The 21,736-nt window shown below is 31.7% G+C and overlaps 1 protein-coding gene across 1 annotated transcript; it reads right to left on the reverse strand.

Moving 5' to 3' along the window:
* Window positions 1-1,547: 1,547 nt before the first annotated feature.
* Window positions 1,548-3,250, reverse strand: LOC101488578 (UDP-glucose flavonoid 3-O-glucosyltransferase 6). The gene has a single exon (XM_012712924.3). The coding sequence runs from the start codon at window positions 3,181-3,183 to the stop codon at window positions 1,774-1,776; it is 1,410 nt and encodes a 469-aa protein (XP_012568378.1). The 5' UTR covers window positions 3,184-3,250; the 3' UTR covers window positions 1,548-1,773.
* Window positions 3,251-21,736: the final 18,486 nt, after the last annotated feature.

The raw sequence follows: 21,736 nt of genomic DNA on the forward strand, positions 1-21,736 counted from the left end.
GCCATGTCAAGTGTTTTGAATCTTCTTCACTGCGATACATGCGCCTAAATCTTGGTATTATAGGAAAATACCACACGACTTTTGCTGGAGTAGATTCTTTCTTCTTATATCGAGAGACATTGCATTTCGGACACGCCTTAAGTAGTTCATATTCGTTTCGAAATAAAATGCAATCGTTAGGACACGCATGAATCCTTTCGTAACTCATTCCAATAGAACACAAAATCCGTTTAGCCTCGTAGGTTCGACTGGGAAGTTCATTATCATCTGGCAACATATCTTTTATGAGTGTTAATAATTCTGTAAAGCTTTTATCAGACCATCCATTACTCGCTTTTAAGTTGTACAACTTTAATATCGCTGACAGTCTTGTGAATTTAGTACAACCATTATATAATTCTTTCTCTGCATCACTCAACAAACTTTCAAACATTTTAGGACAATCTCGAAGATCTTCTTCAACTGCTTTTGCAATCTCATCAACTCGGTCCGGCTCATATGTATCTGTATCGAAGTCAGTTGAAGCATATGTCGAACTATTCTCAAAATTAATGTTTCCTTTTTTTTTCTCACCATGTCTTATCCAACATGTGTAGCTTTGATCAATTCCATTACATACTAGATGTCCTTCTAATTCATCTTCTCTAACACGTTTTCCAAAACAACATTTTAAACAAGGACAAACTACTCTATTTGGATCTTTTGCATTCTTCACTGCAAACTCAACAAACTCCTTCACTCCAATTTCATACTCTTTTGACAATCGATTGGCTGAAATCCATTTCCTATCCATATTATACCACCTATATAAATGCAGTAACAAAAATAATAAGCTTTCAAAACATATCAACAAGTTTCAAAAAGAAACCAATATCAACTAACAATTTCAAAACAGAACAGATCATGTGGTATGAGTTTTTGACAATTTTTGACAATTTCAAAACATAACAGATCATGTGTAAAAGAGATTTAATATATATATATATTTATAACAATGTTTAGTAGATTTAATATATATGTAACAAAACATAACAGATCATGTGTAAAAAATACCTTAGACAACGTAGATGGCCGCACAGTACGTAAAGGATATTAGGGTTCCCAACGTATATAATTATTTGAAAGATGTAGAGGATATGAGGGTTTCCAACGTATATAATTATTTTAAAGATGTATTTTACAGCGCTTGTGAAAAAAGCGTTGTAATAGGTAGTTAAATTCAATGAAAGCGCATGTGTTTTACAGCGCTTGTGAAAAAAGCGCTGTAATAGGTTGTTAAATTCAATGAAAGAGCATGTGTTTTACAGCGCTTGTGAAAAAAGCGCTGTAAATGATACGCGAAAGCGCTTCCTTTTACAGCGCTTTTTTGACAAGCGTTGTAAAAGCCTTATAACGTGATGCGCAAACGTTATATGATCTACTACAGCGCTTGTTTTACAGCGCTTTGAATCAAAAGCGCTGTAAAAAGTTCCGTTATTTTTAAAATATAATTACAACAGCGCTTGTGTTTAGCAAGCGCTGTAAAATGAACGCTGTTAAATGTCATTTTTGGCGTAGTGCATAAAATTACTTCATAAAAAGTACTAATACATAAACGAGTATGAATATCCGTAGATACGAATATCATTACATTTAATTCATTAACTAAAGTAGTAGAAAAATATTCATTTAATTCATGCACGAGTACCTCTTAAGCTACTCAGCGCATCTCCGTTGAGATATTTGCGAGTACAATTTGTTTGCCATCCCTACTTGATTCGTAATATAATCAAATCAATCAAACGGCCTAAACAAATGTGGGAGGCCTCCATCTTCTAACAAAGTCTTTCTACTCTTTTCACTAATCTCTTTGAGGTTTTTCCTTTCCTCACCATCTTTATCTAAAACCCTCTTGATTCCTCTCTCAATCTTATCAGCCATTACAAGATAGTTAGGTTCTCCATTAAACTCCACCCTATAATCCAATGCAATCTCCACAGCTATCTTCAACTCAGACACCAATACAAAAGCATTTGTTTGTTGTTCAGCAAACAATGGCCACGCGGCAATAGGAACACCAAAATATATGCTCTCTAGTGTGGAATTCCATCCACAATGTGAAACGAAACCTCCCGTGGCTGGGTTGGCTAGTATTTGGGCTTGTGGAGCCCATCCAATTACCCTTCCAAATTTAGCTGTCCGATCTAAAAATCCCTCAGGTAAAATAGAAGTCAAATCAGAAAGATGGTAATCGATGGGCGCAATCGTAAAACCCTTCGGTGGAGGTTTACGTAGAGACCACAAAAAGCGGACGCCAGTATTCTCAATAGCACGCGCAATTTCCATAACCTGATTCTTTTCGAAAGAACCTCTGCTCCCGAAGCAGATAAAAACTACTGAAGAAGGAGGTTGAGCATCAAGCCACTTGATGACATCATCAAAATCTGCAGTGGCCTTGGTTTTGGAATCAGGGTTTAATATAGGCCCTACTGGATATATGGGTATAGCAGCCAAATCAATATCATTTAAAAATGAGCGAACCGCGTAGGGCTCTAGCTCTTCAAAAGAATTTACTATAATGCCATTCGCTTTCTTAAGGCCTTTCGCAAAGCTTATGGAAAACCATTCCAACTCCTTGAGTACCTCAATACTGGGCACCGATTTCAACGGAACCGAGTTGGAGAAAGTTGGGATTGTTAACTCGTTCATTTGTTGCAACTGAGTCGAATTGATGTTGTCTCGTTCGCGAAGAGTGTGACGATGTAACGTCAAACCAAGGAAAGCAACACCAGAAGTGAAGAAAACGAAAGCAGGAACGGAGAATTCTCTGGCAATGTCAATCATTGTAGTGCAGAACATGTCAACGACGAAGGCAGCAAGGTTTCCGTTTTGTTCTCCGGTTGTGAGGTTTGTAACGACTTGTCTGACGTTCGATTTTTGAGATTCGAGGAGAGCTGTTATGGAGGAAGGTAGATCAGAGGATGGTGGAATAGAACATTCTGGAAGGTTGATGAGTTGGAGAGAATCAGTGATTGGAAGAGATTTAGTGTAGATATCGGTTTCTGTGGTGTTTGGGAATTTCATGACTAATACTGTTATTCGGAGACGGTTATCACGGTTGATAAGAAGCTTGGCGAATTCGAGGGTAGAAACTAAATGGCCTAGACCAGGAGAAGGGATAAACATCACTTCTGCTTTCTTCATTCTTTAGTTTTGGTGGCTCTCTGGAAATGTTTTTTATATGTTAAAGATGGTGAATGCAACTGGCTAGTTATCTTGGCTGATTGGTATTATTCATTTGATATTGTCTATATATAGACCGTGTAATGATCAAAGTTTCGTAAAACTGAATATTATCAATTATTTTGCTGTAATTAATAATAATTAATGTGTATCATGTGCATATAATATAATAATCAATAATAACACATTTTTTTATTTTCTACTCTCAATATAACATTGCAACAAATTAAAGAGAATAAAACAATCCCTACGCAGATCTAGATACCTGCTCATTAACATTCTTCTCACTCTAATTGTTTGTTTTTTTCTTCTTAATTTGGAATAAAACTTTTCACATGGTATTTTAGCTTTGTTATTTTAAGTTTAGATCTATCTTCTTTTATGTGAAGTAGCTGTAAAACATTCAGCATTTAAAGTGGTGTAACGAGTGTCAACCGAACCAATCGACTCATATAAGCCGATAAATTATAATCCATTAAAATCGACCTTTACATGGTCAAATTTGGACCTTAATATATCACCCGCATTTTATGTTAAACTAAAAAAACACACAATAAATAACATAGTCTCTAAATAATACATTTGTTCTTACTTCCTATTTCTTTCCGGATTCAAAGTGGCAGTGTTGGTTAGTATTAGTTCAGAATAACTATATACATTCACTCTTGAACGGATTTACGCATCAAGAATATGATTGAAGTTTCATTAGATATATTAACAATATCTCGAAGGTCATTTGATTTTTTAAAGGACGACTCTAAAACTGGTATGAGCTTACTGAACATAAGCTCAAACAATAGGTGCGGTTGTTTGAGTTGAAATAAAAATAATTTTTAATTTAAAAAATTTAGAGATTATTTTGTAGAGATTTATTTAAAAATAATTTTTTAATTTAATATTATCATAAAAATAATTTACAAAAAGTGATTTTTAATGTGTTTGTATATAATTTTTATAAAAGTAATTTTGTAAATTAAAAAATTACCATAAAAGACATCACTTTTCTAAATACATTAATCTCTCTATTTCTCAACGTCATATCTCTCTATCTCTCCCTTTAAGTTTGAAATATTCATATAAAAACCATATAATATATATATATATATATATATATATATATATATATATATATATATATAAAATATGAAAAGTTAGTAAAAGTTGATGGAGGACAATTTTATACTTTTAAAGAAGGTAAGGGTAAAATTCCATTATATGTTCTCGTTAATGAGTTAACTTGTGTTTTTTTAAATTTGTGTCATCTTTATCTCTCATCTATCGCAAAAGCGAATGTGAGAAGATATTGTTTTTATCTTTTCATTTTTAGGCAAAAAAATAATTTTTTTAATAAATTTATTTTTTAAAAATCTGAAACAAATACTGTTAAAATATTAAAAAAAAATTATTTAAAAAAATAGATTTTTCATGTTAAAATATGAAACAAAAGGCAAACTTGCAAGATGGACTCTTTCTAGCTCTACTTAATTGCACCTTGGCGTGAAATCTTACCACTCTTCCAAACCAGCTCATAAAAATCATTATCACGGGGCAGATATAAGAAACAAAAGACATCAACAAAAGAAAACATTTCATATTCTAAAATTACGGCTATAACTATTGAGATAATGACGAAAAAGTTTTTATAACATAATAAAGTACTATAATAAATAATGAATTGTCCGAAAAAAATAATCTTATGAAAAAATTAAATTGTTACAAATGAAAATTTTTAGTAATCAAAATATTCAAAAATGTTCATTTAATAACTAATTCTGAAATAAATTACGATGCAGACACTCTGCCATCTTATTTTTGATCTACTAACCTATTCTAAGGAAATTACTATTCTCAAAAGAGGTATGACTTCTTAACTTTCGACGTCTCGACGATTCCAGTATCTAAAAACAACACTTTAATGAAATACTAAATCACACACATAGTTTTAAAACAAGTATTGTTCTCTGGTGCAATAATCGCAAAAATATGATCATGAAATTCGCGACCTTCCAAAAATATTCTTTATAAATATATATAACATAATTAAGATTTTTCTATAATAACCAATTATGTCAAATAATTAATAAAAAAATCATCAACTTAAATTAACAATAATTCACATCTATAATAATCAAATACATACATTATTATGTAAAAAATCAATCAATTAATTCAATAGTGTCTCATCGTTATATGGACTCATCATGCGGAGCATCAACTAGTGTGAGGTACACGACCCATGTATATGGAGCACATAGCTCATTCGGGTAAATGGGATTCAAGACTCATCCATATGGAGCATAATTAAACTCATCTCAAACACATATAATAAAAATAATTCAATTTTTAACAATCATCTTCATAAAATCATATTTACAATATAATATTTCATTTGAATATTTAATAACAACAACCATTAAAGAGCACATAGTAAAATAATCTTTTATATAATACATATTCAAACAATCATAAAAAAAAAAAAAAAACAGTATTTCAACAAATAATATAGTAAATAAATCAATTCATAATGTATTATTGTAGTTCATTAAGTCTCAATTTTAATAGAATTAGGTTTTCGACAAAATATATTTTTATAAGAAAATATAATTCAAAATATCTAACCTTTTGAAGCGTTATTTGATAAAAGATCTATATATGTTAATTGCTATTAACCGCTTTTGCAACCACAACCGTAACTTACTTTTGTTCGCCTTTATGGTTGGTATAGTTATCTTGAGTTTTTAATTCAGTATTTTTATTATTATTTGTATCTATTTATATTTAAATATTTATCAGATAATTTGACTATGTATCATATATTTTCTCCACTAAACTCTTGGTTGTTATAGATAAAATAAAACGAATATATATTGAATTGGATTTGGCTGTTTTGTTCAGTTTTGTTTGACTCCTTATTACTAGATAATAAAAGATTGTTATAATAGCTTGATTTGTTCTTATTTATTGCACATAAACCTTTAACAAACCAAACAAATTTCCTATTATAACTTATTAGAGTAATAATAATAATAATAATAATAATAATAATAATAATAATAATAATAATAATAATAAATATATTAATAATAATAATCTATAAAATAATATATTTTAAAATTTGAAATTATAATTATTTTTAGTCATTTGATTTTATGAAGTTACACATATAATCAAAACATGAAAAGATTACAAGTTACAACAACTTGTTATGCTAATGAACTTACTCAAAGGGTTGATCAGTTACACATGTGTTGTTACTTAATAGTCTTATTACTGAGCTTCATCTCAAAACAAGGGGAGGTACGATGAGCACCAAATGAAAAATAAAGTGTTTTACTTTTTAGCTAATTTGCAAACATAACATGAAACAGATACAATAGAAACAACATTTTTATTTCCTAACAAATTAGTTTTAAATAAAAGAGAAAAAACATAAGAGTTTGAATGACCCAATTTTCTATGTCAATCCTCATGACAACTCAAAATATTATTGCAAGTAAGTAATAAATGACTAGAAATAAACTAGAGTGGAAAAAATATTCCCACTTTAAGCCTTTTCGTGATCACCTTCCCTAATACCTGCTCCTGCATAAGACAACTAAACCGAGAGAAATTAACATTACAATTATTATTCACCAATTGATCAACGAACAATAAATTGGAAGCAAGGCCAAGTGATACCAACACATTTTGAAAATCAGAATTGATGTCACCAACATTAGTAAAGGAAAGAGTATTACCATCAACAATTTGAATTTTCTAATTGGTGTAATAAGAATATAAATTGTGCAAATATTTAGATGAACCTATCATGTGATTTGATGCACTAGAATCAAGAAACCATGGATGACAAACATCATAAGACTTACCTGAATGCCCAAGCTTGAAAGGGCATAAAGTACCATTTGTTGAATCATTTCAAGTTGAATGACACGACCCTAAGATGCACCACTAGAAGTAAGACCAATTTTAGGGCTTGTCGTGGCATGGAATGCCTGCACCGAAAGTAGTGTGGGTCGTGGAGGACATGTGGGATAGTCTGCGATAAGATGACCATGTTGTTTGCAACAATTACAAAATTTTTTATTGCAACTACGAGCAACATGTCCAAATTGTTTGCATGTGAATAATTGGACTTGTCGCATATCACGACCTTTACCTGTATTATGAGTACCATATGCAACCATCATAAGTTTAAAAACAATAACCTAATGAGACATGGTTCCTTGAGTAAGGAGGCGTTGCTCCTCCTTGAGAAGCTCACCCACACATGTATCCAAAGAGAGAACAAGACTCCTATTTAGTACAACACCTCTAACAGGCTCAAATTCCTAGCGAAGCTTCATGAGAAATTGATCCCTCCTACTGGTATTGTAGACAACTAAGACATCCGCGAGAGAAGTCTTGGGAACAACAACATGTATAATGACAGAGTGTTTTATCCACAAATTTAAAAAACAAAATAGTATTTCTGAACACACAAATTACTTGTTTGTAATTGGCTATCTCTAGCTCCAACTAAAAACGTTTGGCTGTGTTGCCCTGGTATCAAATAATTCCACGTATCTTAAGAAGTTGAGAAATATCACAATTTATTGATTATTTGAGGATCAATATTACTAAGAATCCAAGAAATAATTTGATCATCTTTGATTTCCCACGCATCTAAAAAAACATTCTCTGTTGGTGCCTTAAAAACCCCGTCCAAGTGACTCCATAAAAATTGTCTTGTTTTTTTTTTGAAGTCACAAAATCTTCAAACAGTAGCAACAAAAGTGAAAAAACTTGAACGTGAACTGAAATTGAACCGAACTGAGTATAGATTTTAAAGGGCTTAATAGAGTTGTGAACCCAAATCAAACTTCACGATCGGGGGCAACACACCAAAAGAGAAGAAGATCGAGAACGTCAACAAGTCGTGAATTAGACACATAAGTGATGCACATGATGAGAAAGCTCGAACACGACGAGGATAATGAGTATTCGCACACCTTGAGAACTTGGGAAGATTGGACGCAAAAAAGTTTAAAGAAAGTAAAATGTTTAGAGTTAAAAATGTTACTCATTTAATTACTCTTGGGCTGAGTTTAAAGAAGAAGTTTAGAGTATTTTATTAACTCAAATTTTGTTGCTCAAATAGTTGAGTGATATAACTTAAAAGATAAAAATATTTGAATTGTTGAGTATGCGTGTGTGTGGATTGGAAAATATTCATTTTTAATTAGTTTTAAATAAATAATGTATCACTTAGTTGTAAAAGTTTTTTTTTAATGTGAAAAATATTTACTTTTGGAATTATGATGTGGTTGGATAAATTTTGGTGGTGAACAAGTGTGTATGAATCTTTATGTTTATGTAGTTAGCTCTTTGAGTCTCGAAAAGGAATTGAGACCGTTGACACCGACTTAGCGGTGGAGAGAATTATGAAATATTAACATTATTGTTGTGATGAAAGAAAAATGATTTTTCTTGGTTTATTTCTTTCCAAAAATAATTGTTATGACTAATGAGCAAGAATGTATACACGAGGTTATCAAATCTTTGAACTTGTGTTTTAAAGAAAATTAGTGAATTGTGATTTCATGTGTTTTATATGTATACTTTCAATTTTTAGAAAAGTTTGCATGATTTTAATTATAGTTTCAAGTTTATTAAGTAAATGTTAAAGTCTTGAGTTAGAATTTCATTTGTTTTAAAAGATTCCAAGTTTTATGAATTAAAACAAAATTTGTTAATATATATATATATATATATATATATATATATATATTTAAAAAGAATGAAATTATTTCAAGAGTTAGAACTTTGAAATTAGAAAAATATTTATTGATATTCTTTGTGTGGTTATGTTGTTATGAGGTAAATCCTTTGATTGGACATTTATTCTTTAAAAATATAGTATATGGCAAATTTGAGAAGATTTGTGGTTGTGTGAAAAATTTTGTGAAAAATAATTTAAGATGTTTCAAATAATTGTTAGTGAATTCTCTAAAAAATTGAAAGATGTTGATTTCTAAAAATATATTTTATATGTCGAAAGTGTTTATTGTAAATAATAATACTATTAGTCCTTAATCGTTGTAAACTCTTTTAGTGAAATATACTCTAAGGGGGTTAGGAGTAAGAAAAGGTTTGTAAGGTAGTTAAAGTTTCAGGGATTAATTTGACTAAGTCAAACACTATTTCATTGAAGATGTCGGCACGAGCGAGACTTTTCGTTGTGTTCAATTGTGGTAGTGAGAACTGTTTAAAAAGCTATGATTAAGGTAAGGGCTCCTTCCAAATTTTTAGGTTACACATAGGAAAATTATATGTGTGGTTGATGCATGAATATGTGATGATTAATATTGATGTGATATGCATTCTTGAGTGATAGTACGCGTTGCTACATGTTATGAATTTTATTGATCATAATATGTTGAGTATACTCTGTAAAAAGTATGAAAAATTATTAATGTGTAATGAGTATTAAAATGTGAGTCTTTTAATAGCTGCATTTACATGAAAGTGTAGGAGCGTCTAGGGTGGTTGGGGACCAGGGTTTTGTTGATGAATTGCATGTACCTTGGATGGTGCCACCCCATGTCGAGTTAGAGCTTCCACTTCTGGTAAATGATCCTTTACTGATTGTCACTAAGATAGTGAGCTGTTATGAGATTTCAGCGTCGCCGGAGCCACCTATCTCGTGGGTGGACCTGGCTTATGAGGAGATTGATCCTTCTATGGCTAATGAGGAGTAGAAAATTACTCCGAGGAGAAATACTGCGTCAGAAGGAACTTGTACAGTGCGTGGAGGTCACCCTTGTTACTATAGTTATTAGTGGATGATCAAATTAGTTTTATTTATATAGGGTCTTAGTGTTGTTCTTTTTGTGGTTGTACTTATTTTGTTTTGGGATGACTGTATCTATGACATAACTTGACAATTGACTTTTGGTTGGTCCATTTTCCATTTTTTGTTTGACATGACCATGAGGGATAGTATTCTTGGAGCAGTACTTCTATGCAAGTGTTTGTCGAGAATACCCCAGGGGTATGAGCGATGTCTGATTGGTCTCATAGCCCCGATGCATTTTCTATTTGTAAACTTTGGATTATTGTACCGAAAACTATCTTAGGTTGTTGGTATATATATGATGTAATTATTTATGACTCTTGTCGTTTTGTGTTACGACGTATTATTTTATTAAGTTGTTCAAAAAAAAATCATTCGCGCTGTTAAAAATCGGGGTGTTACATTGTGGTTTCAGAGCTTTGGTTAGGTTGTAGGTCGACATGTAGGTTGGGAGTCGTTATCTGATCATGCGTCGGGGTAAGTTGTTTGAGTTGTCAGGTCTTGTGTAGTTGTTTTGTGCTGATGTAGTGGAAAGTTATCTTTTGAAATTCTCCTAAGTGGTGTTAAGGTTTCTACTTGATGTTGGTTTTGTAGGAAACAATGCCTCTAAGAAGGAACAACACTGCAAGAGTCAATGTCAACATGGATGATCAAATGGGGACAAGTGATTCGATGTTTCCGATATGGGGAATAGGGACATTATGCCAATGTTTGCACCTCTAAGAGTCTTCCTTGCTACAATTGTCAGAAGCCAGAGAACTTTGCAAGGGATTGCAAGGGTCCAAAGGTGAAATCAACAGTGAATGCAACTAGGGTTACTCGTCCTACGACAAAAGGACGCATTTATTGCATGGGTGCTGAAGCAGGAAACCAATCTAGCAATTTGATCCAACGAGACTGCGAGATTGCAGGTAATACTCAAACTACACTTTTTGATTCGGGGGCAACCCATTTCTTCATTGCTATGGACTGTGTGAATCATTTGAAGCTATCTATGTCTTCCCTGCATTTTTATTTGGTTGTTTCCACACATGCGAAGACTTTGACCATAAATACTACATGTTTACACTGTCAAGTAACTATTTAGAATAGAGTTTTCTTAACTAATTTGATTTGTTTACCCCTACAATCACTCGAGATCATTTTCGATATGGATTGGATGTCGTATCATTACGTAATCTTGGATTGTGCTCGCAAATTGGTTCGTTTCCCTAAGCCAGGAGTCATTCGATAGCTAGTTGCTAACACACTCGGAGTGTGACTGAGAAAAGGAACTCAAGAGTTTATGTCATTAGGTAATGTGGAGGGAAAGCTAAATGTGAGCATAGTAAACGAGGTGCTTGTCAAGGAGTACCCAAACGTATTTCCAACAGCAATTCAGGATTACCACGAGTACGAGAGGTGGAGTTCTTCATTGATCTACACCCAAGAACCGAACCTATTTTGATTGCACCATATCAGATATCGCCATTAGAATTGAATGAGCTCAAGGGCCAAATTGAAGATTTGTTGGAGAATGGATTTATCAGCTCAAGGGACAAAAGTTTGCGCTTATATGTGGATTATAGGCAACTTAATAAGGAAACTATTAAGAATCGTTATCCTTTACCACATATTGATTATTTGATGGATCATTTGAGAGGAGCGACAATGTTTTTGTAGATTGACTTCAAGTTAGGTTACCATCAGATTCAAGAAATAGAAAGAGATATTCAGAAAACTACTTTCATAACCTGTTACGGACATTATGAATATCTTGTTATGCCATTTGGAGTTACCAATGCACCAACAATTTTTATGGATTACATGAATAGAATCTATAGCCCATTTCTAGATAAGTTTGTTGTGGTGTTCATCGATGATATATTAATTTTTTCAAGGACCGAGGAAGAACGCATAGAGCATTTGCGTCAAGTTCTTGAAGTTTTACGTGAGAAGCAATTGTATGCCAATCTGTCGAAGTGCGAGTTTTGGCTAGAAGAAGTGAACTTCTTAGGACATGTGATAACCAAGGAAGGGATCGATGTGGATTCGGCAAAGATTGAGACAATCCTCGATTGGAAACAACCTTAGACTATCACTGACATAAGAAGTTTCGTCGGACTGGCAGGATACTTTGAGATGTTTATTGATGGTTTTGCTAAAATTGTTGCTCCATTAACAAACCTCCTAGAAATGATTAACCGTTCGCATGGACAAAGAAGTGTGAGGAAAATTTTCAGTTACTAAAGGAAAAGTTGACAAGCTCACCAGTATTGGTCTTACCACAACCAGAAGAACTATACGAAGTTTACTGTGATGCGTCTCACAAAGGTTTGGAGTGTGTCCTAATGAAACACAAGAAGGTTGTGGCCTACGCCTCAAGACAATTGAAGACTCATGAAAGAAACTATCCTACTCATGATTTATAGCTTGTTGCTGTAGTTTTTGCAATAAAGATCTGGAGGCACTACTTACATGGATGCACGTTCATAGTGTTCAATGACCATAAGAGTTTGAAATATTTGTTTGATCAAAAGGAATTGAACATGCGTCAGAGAAGATGGATGAAGACTCTCAAGGATATTGATTTCACATTGCAGTACCACCTTAGGAAGGTAAATGTGGAGGCTGATGTGTTGAGTATGAGAAGTGTGTCAGTGTCTTAGCAGTAATGACTAGACAACAAAATTTGTGAGAAGCATTTAGAGACCTACACTTGGATGTAGAGTTTCACCGGGGATTTTGAAACTCAAAATGATTAAGATTGAGTGGTTTACTTGAAAACATTGTGAATTTTCAAGATGACACATTAATCCAAGAGAAGATAAACCTTATAGTGCAACAGAAGACGATTGAGTTTAAGATTGGACCGGATAATATTTTGAGATGTAATGGGAGGATTTGTGTACAAGCATTTGCAGATCCAAGAAAAACAATTTTAGAAGAGGCTCATAAAAGCAAATTGAGTATCCATCTCGGAGCAACAAAGATGTATCAGGACTTGAGGCAGAGTTATTGGTGGTTAGGAATGAAGAAGTATGTAGCAGAGTATGTATCAACTTGTTTAACTTGTCAGAAAGCAAAAGTGGAACATCAGCGTCCTATTGGAATGTTACAACCTTTAGATATATCCGAATGGAAGTGGGACAGTATTTCCATGGACTTTATAACTGGATTTCCGAAAACAACGAGAAAGAATGATTCTATTTGGGTGATAGTGGATCGATTCACTAAATCTGCACACTTTTTACCAGTAAAGACCATCTATAAGGTAGATAAACTAACAAAGATCTACATTGCTAAGATTGTGAGATTACATGGAGTATCGTATTAGACCGTGACCCGAAATTCACGTCGCACTTTAGGGGAGCATTACACAAAGCGTTGGGAACGAAACAAAGATTGAGTTCAGCATATCACCCACAAACGGATGGACAGACTGAGAGAACGAATCATTCATTGGAAGATTTATTGAGAGCGTGTGTATTAGAAGATAGAGGAAGTTAGGATGATGTGATTCCGTTGATTGAGTTTACCTACAATAAAAGTTTCCATGCAAGTATTTGAATGGCACCATATGAGGCTTTGTATGGACGCAAGTGCTACACGCCTTTGTGCTGGTATAAGGACGGTGAAAATATGATTGTAGGACATGAGATGGTGGAATAGACTACATATAAGGTCAAGAAGATAAAATAGAAAATGAAGGTCTCACAAGACCGTCAGAGAAGTTATGCGGACAAGCGTCGCAGACCTTTAGAATTTGAGTCAGGTGACCATGTGTTTTGTAGAGTCACACATACGACTAGAGTTGGTAGAGTCATAAAATCAAGGAAATTAACCCTAAAATTTATTGGACCATATCAAGTTACTGCATGAATTAGATGTGTAGCTTATCGGATTGTGTTGCCTCCGTTACTCTCCAATATTCATGACATTTTTCACGTGTCACAATTAAGGAAATACATTTCAGATCTTTCGCATGTGATCGAACCAGACACAATTCAACTAAAGAATAACTTGTAATTTGAAGTAGTACCTGTAAGAATTGAGGACATGAAGATTAAGAGGTTAAGGAACAAGGAAGTTTCGTTGGTCAAACTGATTTGGAACTCAACTACTGGAGATGCGACTTGGGAACTGGAGAGTAAGATGAAGGAACAACACCCTAATATGTTTATCGACGCGTAGTTTCAAGGACAAAACTAATTTTAGGGAGGTAGTAATGTAAGACCTTGAATTTTCTAAACTTTAATTTATGCAATTTTATTGTTTTTTGTGTTGAATTGCTTAAGCTATTAGCCCAATTTTAATTTTATGAAATTAAGTACCAAAGTATAATTTTGTTAGAGTTAGTAATATATTTTTAGAGAACTGATTAAAATAATTTTTTAGAGTATAATCTAATTAAGTTACGAAAAAATGTATTACTGAAAAAAGAAATTTAAAATGTCACTTGTTGTTGATAAATTCACATATCAATTGAGTTATGACGAGAGTATATATTTTTGATAAATTAAATTGAAAAGTGAATGATGTGATATGTGAAAGAGTATTTAAATGTTATAACGATGATTTTATAATATATCTAATTATTTAATTATAATATATATATATATATATATATATATGAACCCAACCAATAGACAGAGGAGAACCCACTCCCCCCTTCAATTTTTTCCACGTTTCCCCCTCCCTATTTTTCTTCCTTTCTATTAAAATAATAATAATAATAATAATAATAATAATAATAATAATAATAATAATAATAATAATAATAATAGTGTTGTTTGAAAACAAAAATACAAATCTTCATTTTTCTATTAGATCTAAGTTTTCATTCAAGAAGTGTTAGGAAAGAAAGTTGCTCCCCTTTACAAGATGGTGCGTGAGCTAATTTATTTGAGGTGAGATACTTAATTCCTTTTCCTCTTTCTTAAATTCGTAAAATTTCATATGTGTTGGGGGATAGAGTGAAATTTTTAAGTTCTTGACCATTTCTTTTATGCTTGTTGTTGTTGTTATTATTGTTGAGAAAAGTAAATGAGTTTCCTTCTCTCCCTCTCAAACCAAATGAGATAATATTATGTTGATTTTGTTTAATTAATTTGGTTTAATGAAAAATTAGGGAGGTGTTGGTGTTGAGGGTGCTATTTAGAAATAAAATAAAATAAAATCTTTATCCTTGTTATTGATGTTGTTAGTAATGGTTAGAAAGAAAATTTGATTTTGATCTGTTTGAGTTATGTAATGAGTTATTTCAAATAAATGAGTTTGGGCTGGAGTTGATATTTTACAAAAAAAAAATATAAAAAAAAAATTAGAGTTGTTAAAGTGGTGAAAATGTTCAAATTTTAACTAAGTTAAAGAGTTTGAACAAAAAGTTAGATTGAAAATAAAATGTTTAAAGTTAAAAATGTTACTCTTTTAATTACTCTTGGGCTGAGTTTAAAGAAGTTTAGAGTATTGTATTAACTCAAATTTTTGTGCTCTAATAGTTGAGTGATATAACTTAAAAGATAAAAATATTTGAATTGTTGAGTATACGTATCTCTGGATTGGAAATTATTCATTTTTAATAAATAATGTATCACTTAGTTGTAAAAGTTTTTTTTATGTGAAAAAGATTTAATTTTAGAATTATGATGTGGTTGGATAAATTTTGGCGGTGAACAAATTTGTACGAATCTTTCTGTTTATGTAGTTAGTTCATTGGGTCTCGAAAAGGAATCAAGATCGTTGACACCGAATTAGCCGTGGAGAGAACTCTGAATATTATTGTTATTGTGGTGATTAAAGAAAAATGATTTTTCTTAGTTTATTCCTTTTCAAAAATAATTGTTATGATTGATGAACAATATTAGAGGTAGTTAAAACTACTTATGGTTAGGTGGAAGTTGTTAGGTTAGTTACATTAATAACGCTATATAAAAATGCATCATACTCTAATTGTAAAACAATTTCTTCAAATAATCATTTCATGTTTTATTTTTCTCTTTAATTATTTCTCTTTTTCTAGGGTTCAACCATGATTCTTAAAATGGTATCAGAGCAATAATAATTATTCCGCTATATTCTTTTTCCCAATTTTCCTTATCTTTTCTTCTTCATTTTGAATCTAAATTTGTGATTCTTCATTCTTTTTCAATTTTTCAATTTGATTGTATAATATTTGTAGATTCAAGATTGAAGATGTTTTAGTGATATATTTCACTATAATTTCATTATTTTTAGCCATTATTGGCTTTCTTTTTATGCTTCTACCATATGGTAGTAAAACAATTACCATTTTCTTTATTTTTTTATCCAATGGTATTAAACATTTCTCATTCTCTTTGTGCTTCTATCATATTATGGTTAAGCTTTGTTGGTCACATTTGATATTTGAAGATCCAAGATTGGAATTCTTGATTCTATATTGGAGTGAGTGCCGTAGAGACACCGGAAAATTTTCAAGTTAGCCTAAAGTAGGCTGAAGACTTCGACGAGAGTTATGCACCTCGGCTGCTACCACTTTCTACATGAATTTTGTTGTTTAGATGAAGTGATTACAACTTGTATTTTTTTTCTTATAATTTTCTTTCATTAGTTTTATTTTATTTTTTTTCTTGTATTGTTCTTTCCAAAATGGAAATATTGTTACATACTTCCAACTTGCAGGAGACTAATAAAGGTAGTTAAAACAATTTCTTCAAATAATCATTTCAAGTTTTATTTTTCTCTTTAATTATTTCTCTCTTTCTTGAGCTCAACCATGATTCTTAACAAGCAAGAATGTATACACGTGGTTATCAAATATTTGAACTTGTGTTTTAAAGAAAATTAGTGAATTGTGGCTTCATGTTTTTATATGTATATTTTCAATTTTTAAAAAAGTTTGCATTATTTTAAGTATAATTTCAAGATTATTAAGTAAAGGTTAAAGTCTTGAGTTATAATTTCATTTGTTTTAAAAGATTCCAAGTTTCATGAATTAAAATATAAAATTTGTTATTAAAAAAATATTTTAAAATGAATGAAACTATTTCAAAGAGTTAAAACTTTGAAACTAGAAAAATATTTGTTGATATTTTTTGTGTGGTTATGTTGTTATGAGGTAAATACTTTGATTGAACATTTATTCATTAAAAATATAGTGGATCAAACTTGTAGTTATTTGAAAGGAAAAAAAAAGAGTTATGGCAAATTTGAGAAAATTTGTGGTTATGTGAAAAATTTTGAGAAAAATAATTTCTGACGTTTGGAATAATTGTTAGTGAATTCTTTGAAAAATTTAAGGATGTTGATTGTTAAAGATATATTTTTATATGTTGAAAGTGTGTATTGTGAATAATAATATTAGTAGTCCTTACTCGTTCTAAACTCTTTTAGTGAAATATTTTCTAAGGGGGATAGGAGTAAGAAAGTGTTTCTAAGGTAGTTAAAGTTTTATAGATTAATTTGACTAAGACAAACACTATTTGATTGAAGGTATTGACACGCGCAAGAATTTATTTGTCATGTAGGTCAGTGATAGACTGTACTCTAGTAAATCGTGTTGATTTGTGATAGTTGGTACCTCGGTAATTAGTATTGGCATGTGGAACGCGGTACATTTATGATTTACGCCCCTTGAGGACGGTTTGGAAATTCTGGAATCATGTGCATTGGCATATGAACATTGAATTAGGGTACTTTGCACTTGAGTCATGTTTGTTATAATATGATATTTACGTATTCATATTGTGTTATTGTTTGTTATCTTGATGTAATTGTTAAGTGTTGTTGCTTGTCTTTATGACATAATTGTTAAATATTATTTGTTAATTTCGGTTGCTGACCATTTACATTATTGTGGAAATTAGGCTTTGCCCTCAGATGATCTTGGTTGTGAAAACAGAAAACGAAGAACATTCATGGTTTTTACCAGAACACGGAGAATGTTCTTGGTTAGTTAAAATCAGTAATTTAGTTTATGTATTTAACTTAATAATCAATCAGACTGAAAGTAAATAGATAATGGAAGAAATACCACACAAGGATATATCCCGGTTCACCCAACTCGGGCTACGTCCAATCCTCACAACTGTGAGATTTTCCACTAAGTGTTCAAAACAAATAACCTTCTTGGTTTTACAGCACATAACACATATCAACCTTGTTCTGTTACAAAGTTAAAATCTTTCCACCCAGAAAGGAGTTTAATCAGGTCACCTATCAACCTTGATAGGATTTCTTACAATCTACCCAAACTATACTAAACTCTTATAGTTCGAGTTTTACAATAATGATGAGATTGTTTTGTTAGAATTTGAGAAGGCTCAACACTTTTTGAGTTCTGATTCTTTGAAAAAAAATATACACGAGAATGATTCTAAGAATCGAATGGGAAAAATCAAAATTGATTCAGTGTGTGTAAGTGAAATTCAAGTATGATTGAAAAGAGTAATGAATTTTCTTATTACTTGAAGCTCCAATTTTTCCTTGAGGTTGACCTTCTTTTTATAGGCTTTAGGATCTTTAATGACAATCAATAAGAGTCGTTGGAAGAAGTCTGCTGTCATGTGTCAGAGTTGACCAAAGACCACATTTGATGATTAAAAAATGTTCAAGTATTTGAACACTTTTGAGTTATGTTTGACTGGTCTGGATTTCTTTATTCTTCGACAGCTATGATCTTGTTTAATGATCATTTAATCTTTAGATATATGATTGATGAGATCAGTTCAAGACAATATTTTGATTCGCGCAAAACAAACAAGAGAATGATGTCAATCTGCTGGAGAATGATGTTTAAAATTCTGGAGATTAATGATCATTCTAGAGAATAATCTATTTATTCTGGAGACAGATCTGATCATTCTGAAGACTGATGATCATTCTGGAGACTGATGAGGACTTTCTGCAGATTGATGTTTAACATGTGGTGGTGAATGATGATGAACTTTTGCATAATGTTTATTAAAAATTCAAGGGATTGATGATCAATCTGAAGACTTAGTCTTCGAACATCCTGGAGATTGATAATCAATATAAAGGTTCAGTCTGGATCATTCTGGATTTCTTCCTGATCAATCTGGACGTCTTGTACAATTCAAGATTGTTTAACTCTCTTGACAATCATGCTGGAGAATGTTCAGACTTGCTTGATTCACAAACTTTTCTCTTTGTGATTTGAGTAGTTTCTTTGAATTTGATCATCTTAGTTTATTTCTTGCCAAGTGCTGATGATATAGAAGTAAAATTCATAGGTTAAAATTTATTTTAACTAGTGGAGATTGATTGATTTTGGAGTTGTGATGATCATTCTTAAAAATGGAGAACATTCTGCATTTTCTAGATTTTGCATGTTTTCCATTCTTGTCTGTTCAGTTTCTTGACTTTTTATGCTGATTTCTTTGCTTTGTTTAAACTCTATCTTTAAATTAATACACTCAAAAGCACAAGTTAAATTAACTTAACATTTAGAATCATAATTAACATTCTTACTTAACTTTTTGTTTATTTTCATCAAAATATTAAATTGAGATTTTGTCTCAACACTGGGTATACAGTGGTTGGACTCGGGACTGGCGGGAAGAATAAGGGGCAGATGCTAGCGCGAGAAGATATTGTAGGACCATCTAGGTAGGTAGGAGACCAGGGTTTTGTTGATGGATTACATGTACCTCTAATGGTGCCACCCCAGGTCAAGTCAGAGCTTCCACTTCTAAGGAGTGATCATCTACTGATTGTCATTGAGGTAGTGAGTTGTTTTGAGATTTCAGTGTTGCTAGAGCACCTATCTCGCGGGTGGACCTGACTTCTGAGGAGACTAATCCTTCTATGACTGTAAGGAGGAGGAAGTTAATTCGAGGAGAGATATTACGTCATAAGGAACTTGTGCAGTGTGTGGAAGTCACCCTTGTTACTGTAGTTATTAGTGGACGATCAGATTAATTTTTGTTGTATAGGATCTTAGTTTTGTTCTTTTTGTGGTTGTATTTATTTTGTTTTAGGATGATTGTATCTATGACATAACTTGACAATTGACTTTGTGGTGGGTGCATGTTCCTTTTTTTTTTTTTTTTTTTTTTTTTGACGTGACCATAAGGGTATAACATTCTTGTAGTAGTACTTATGTGCAAGTGTCTGCCGAAAATATCGCAGGAGTATGAGCGATGTCTGATATGTCTCATAGCCCGGATATATTTTCTATTTGTATATTTTGGATTATTGTCCAAAAATGTTATCTTAGGTTGTTGGTATATACATGATGTAAGTATTTACGACTCATGTTGTTTTGTGTTACGACGTATTATTTTGTTAAGTTGTTTAAAAAAAATGCCCTCATGCTGTTAAAAATTGGGGTGTTACACTATGTTCTAGTACTCAAAACGTCCTCCATTAAACATGGGTGATTTATTGATGTTTCATCTAGCAACTTCTTCACTAAATCCATACATGTTAAATCCTTGGATCTTTCCTTAACCATTGTAAAATGGTCAACCTTGAGACCGAGCTTTGATGCCAATTGGATGTGCAAATACGAGAAGCGGGGGTTGAACTGTGTTTGTCTAAGTTAGATTATTTTTCATTATTTGATTAACACTAGTTTGGGTTTGAGATATGCCTTATAGATAGTTTGTTACGTACGTAAATTTTATTTATTTTTGTTCAAATTACATAATGTAAATTTATTTATTATAAATTTAATTGTTGTTGTAAAATTTAATTAAATATTTTCTTATGGAAATGAATCACTAAAGAAATAGTTGATACATATAATTTATATATAGATAAACATTAATCAGTAGTTAAATTTAGTATTTTTTTCATATCTTCTAAATAAAAAAAGAACAATTAAAATATACTAATTATAATTGATTATAAAAAACATACATGAGAGAAATATTTACTTCCAAAAAAGTTAAAAATTGTGTTTTTCTTAAACATAAAAATAATTATAATACATTAACTATATCGTTGCCATTATTTTTTGTAAATTATAATTTGACAACACATTTTAACTAAATTATTTATAATATGAATAAATAAATTGTTTTACATAAATAAAATATAATAATGATGTCTGGTTAGATGCGGCTATGCCTTGTGAAGTGCTAATATTGCATACAAATATGTGATATACTTATTATCTTGCGGCGTAGTTAATAGTCATTCTAATAATGTAAGCTTTATCTTTTTATTCTTTACTAGTGGCGCAACACATGAATCTTATTTTTCATTTTAGCTTGTACACTAATCACTGTAACCAAATTTTTCATATACGCGATTCTAACTATGAGACCTATCACCTCAATTTAATTCTCTCTTATATAGTCGAAAAACCACTATTATAGATGTGAGTGATCTATCTTGAATTCTCTCTCATTCTGCCATGAAAATGCATGAAACATTGGCTTTTCACACAAAATTCACCTCTAAACTCATTTTTGGTCTCAAATTGGCCGATTGTGGATCCGTTTAGCCGTAAACAACCGTTTTTTGTCCTTTGGGTGGATCGTTTTTGGGATTTTCTAAAAATAACATTCATCTTTTCAAAAAATTAACATTCATCTTTTCAAAAAATTAACATCATCTTTTAATTCCTCTTACAAAAACCTTCAAGAAGTACTATTCATTTACATTTTTCGGTGAAGTTGACGTTACCGATGAGTCGGTTTTTCAGCAGTTTTGACTCTATTTTGCTCCTAAAATTATTATTAATTATTTAACATT

This window comes from Cicer arietinum, chromosome 2, assembly GCF_000331145.2.
Source record: "Cicer arietinum cultivar CDC Frontier isolate Library 1 chromosome 2, Cicar.CDCFrontier_v2.0, whole genome shotgun sequence".
In the NCBI taxonomy this organism is placed as follows: domain Eukaryota; kingdom Viridiplantae; phylum Streptophyta; class Magnoliopsida; order Fabales; family Fabaceae; genus Cicer; species Cicer arietinum.

Coding starts and splice junctions, on each gene's coding strand:
- LOC101488578 (XM_012712924.3), bottom strand. CDS start 3,183: ATGAAGAAAGCAGAAGTGATGTTTATCCCTTCTCCTGGTCTAGGCCAT.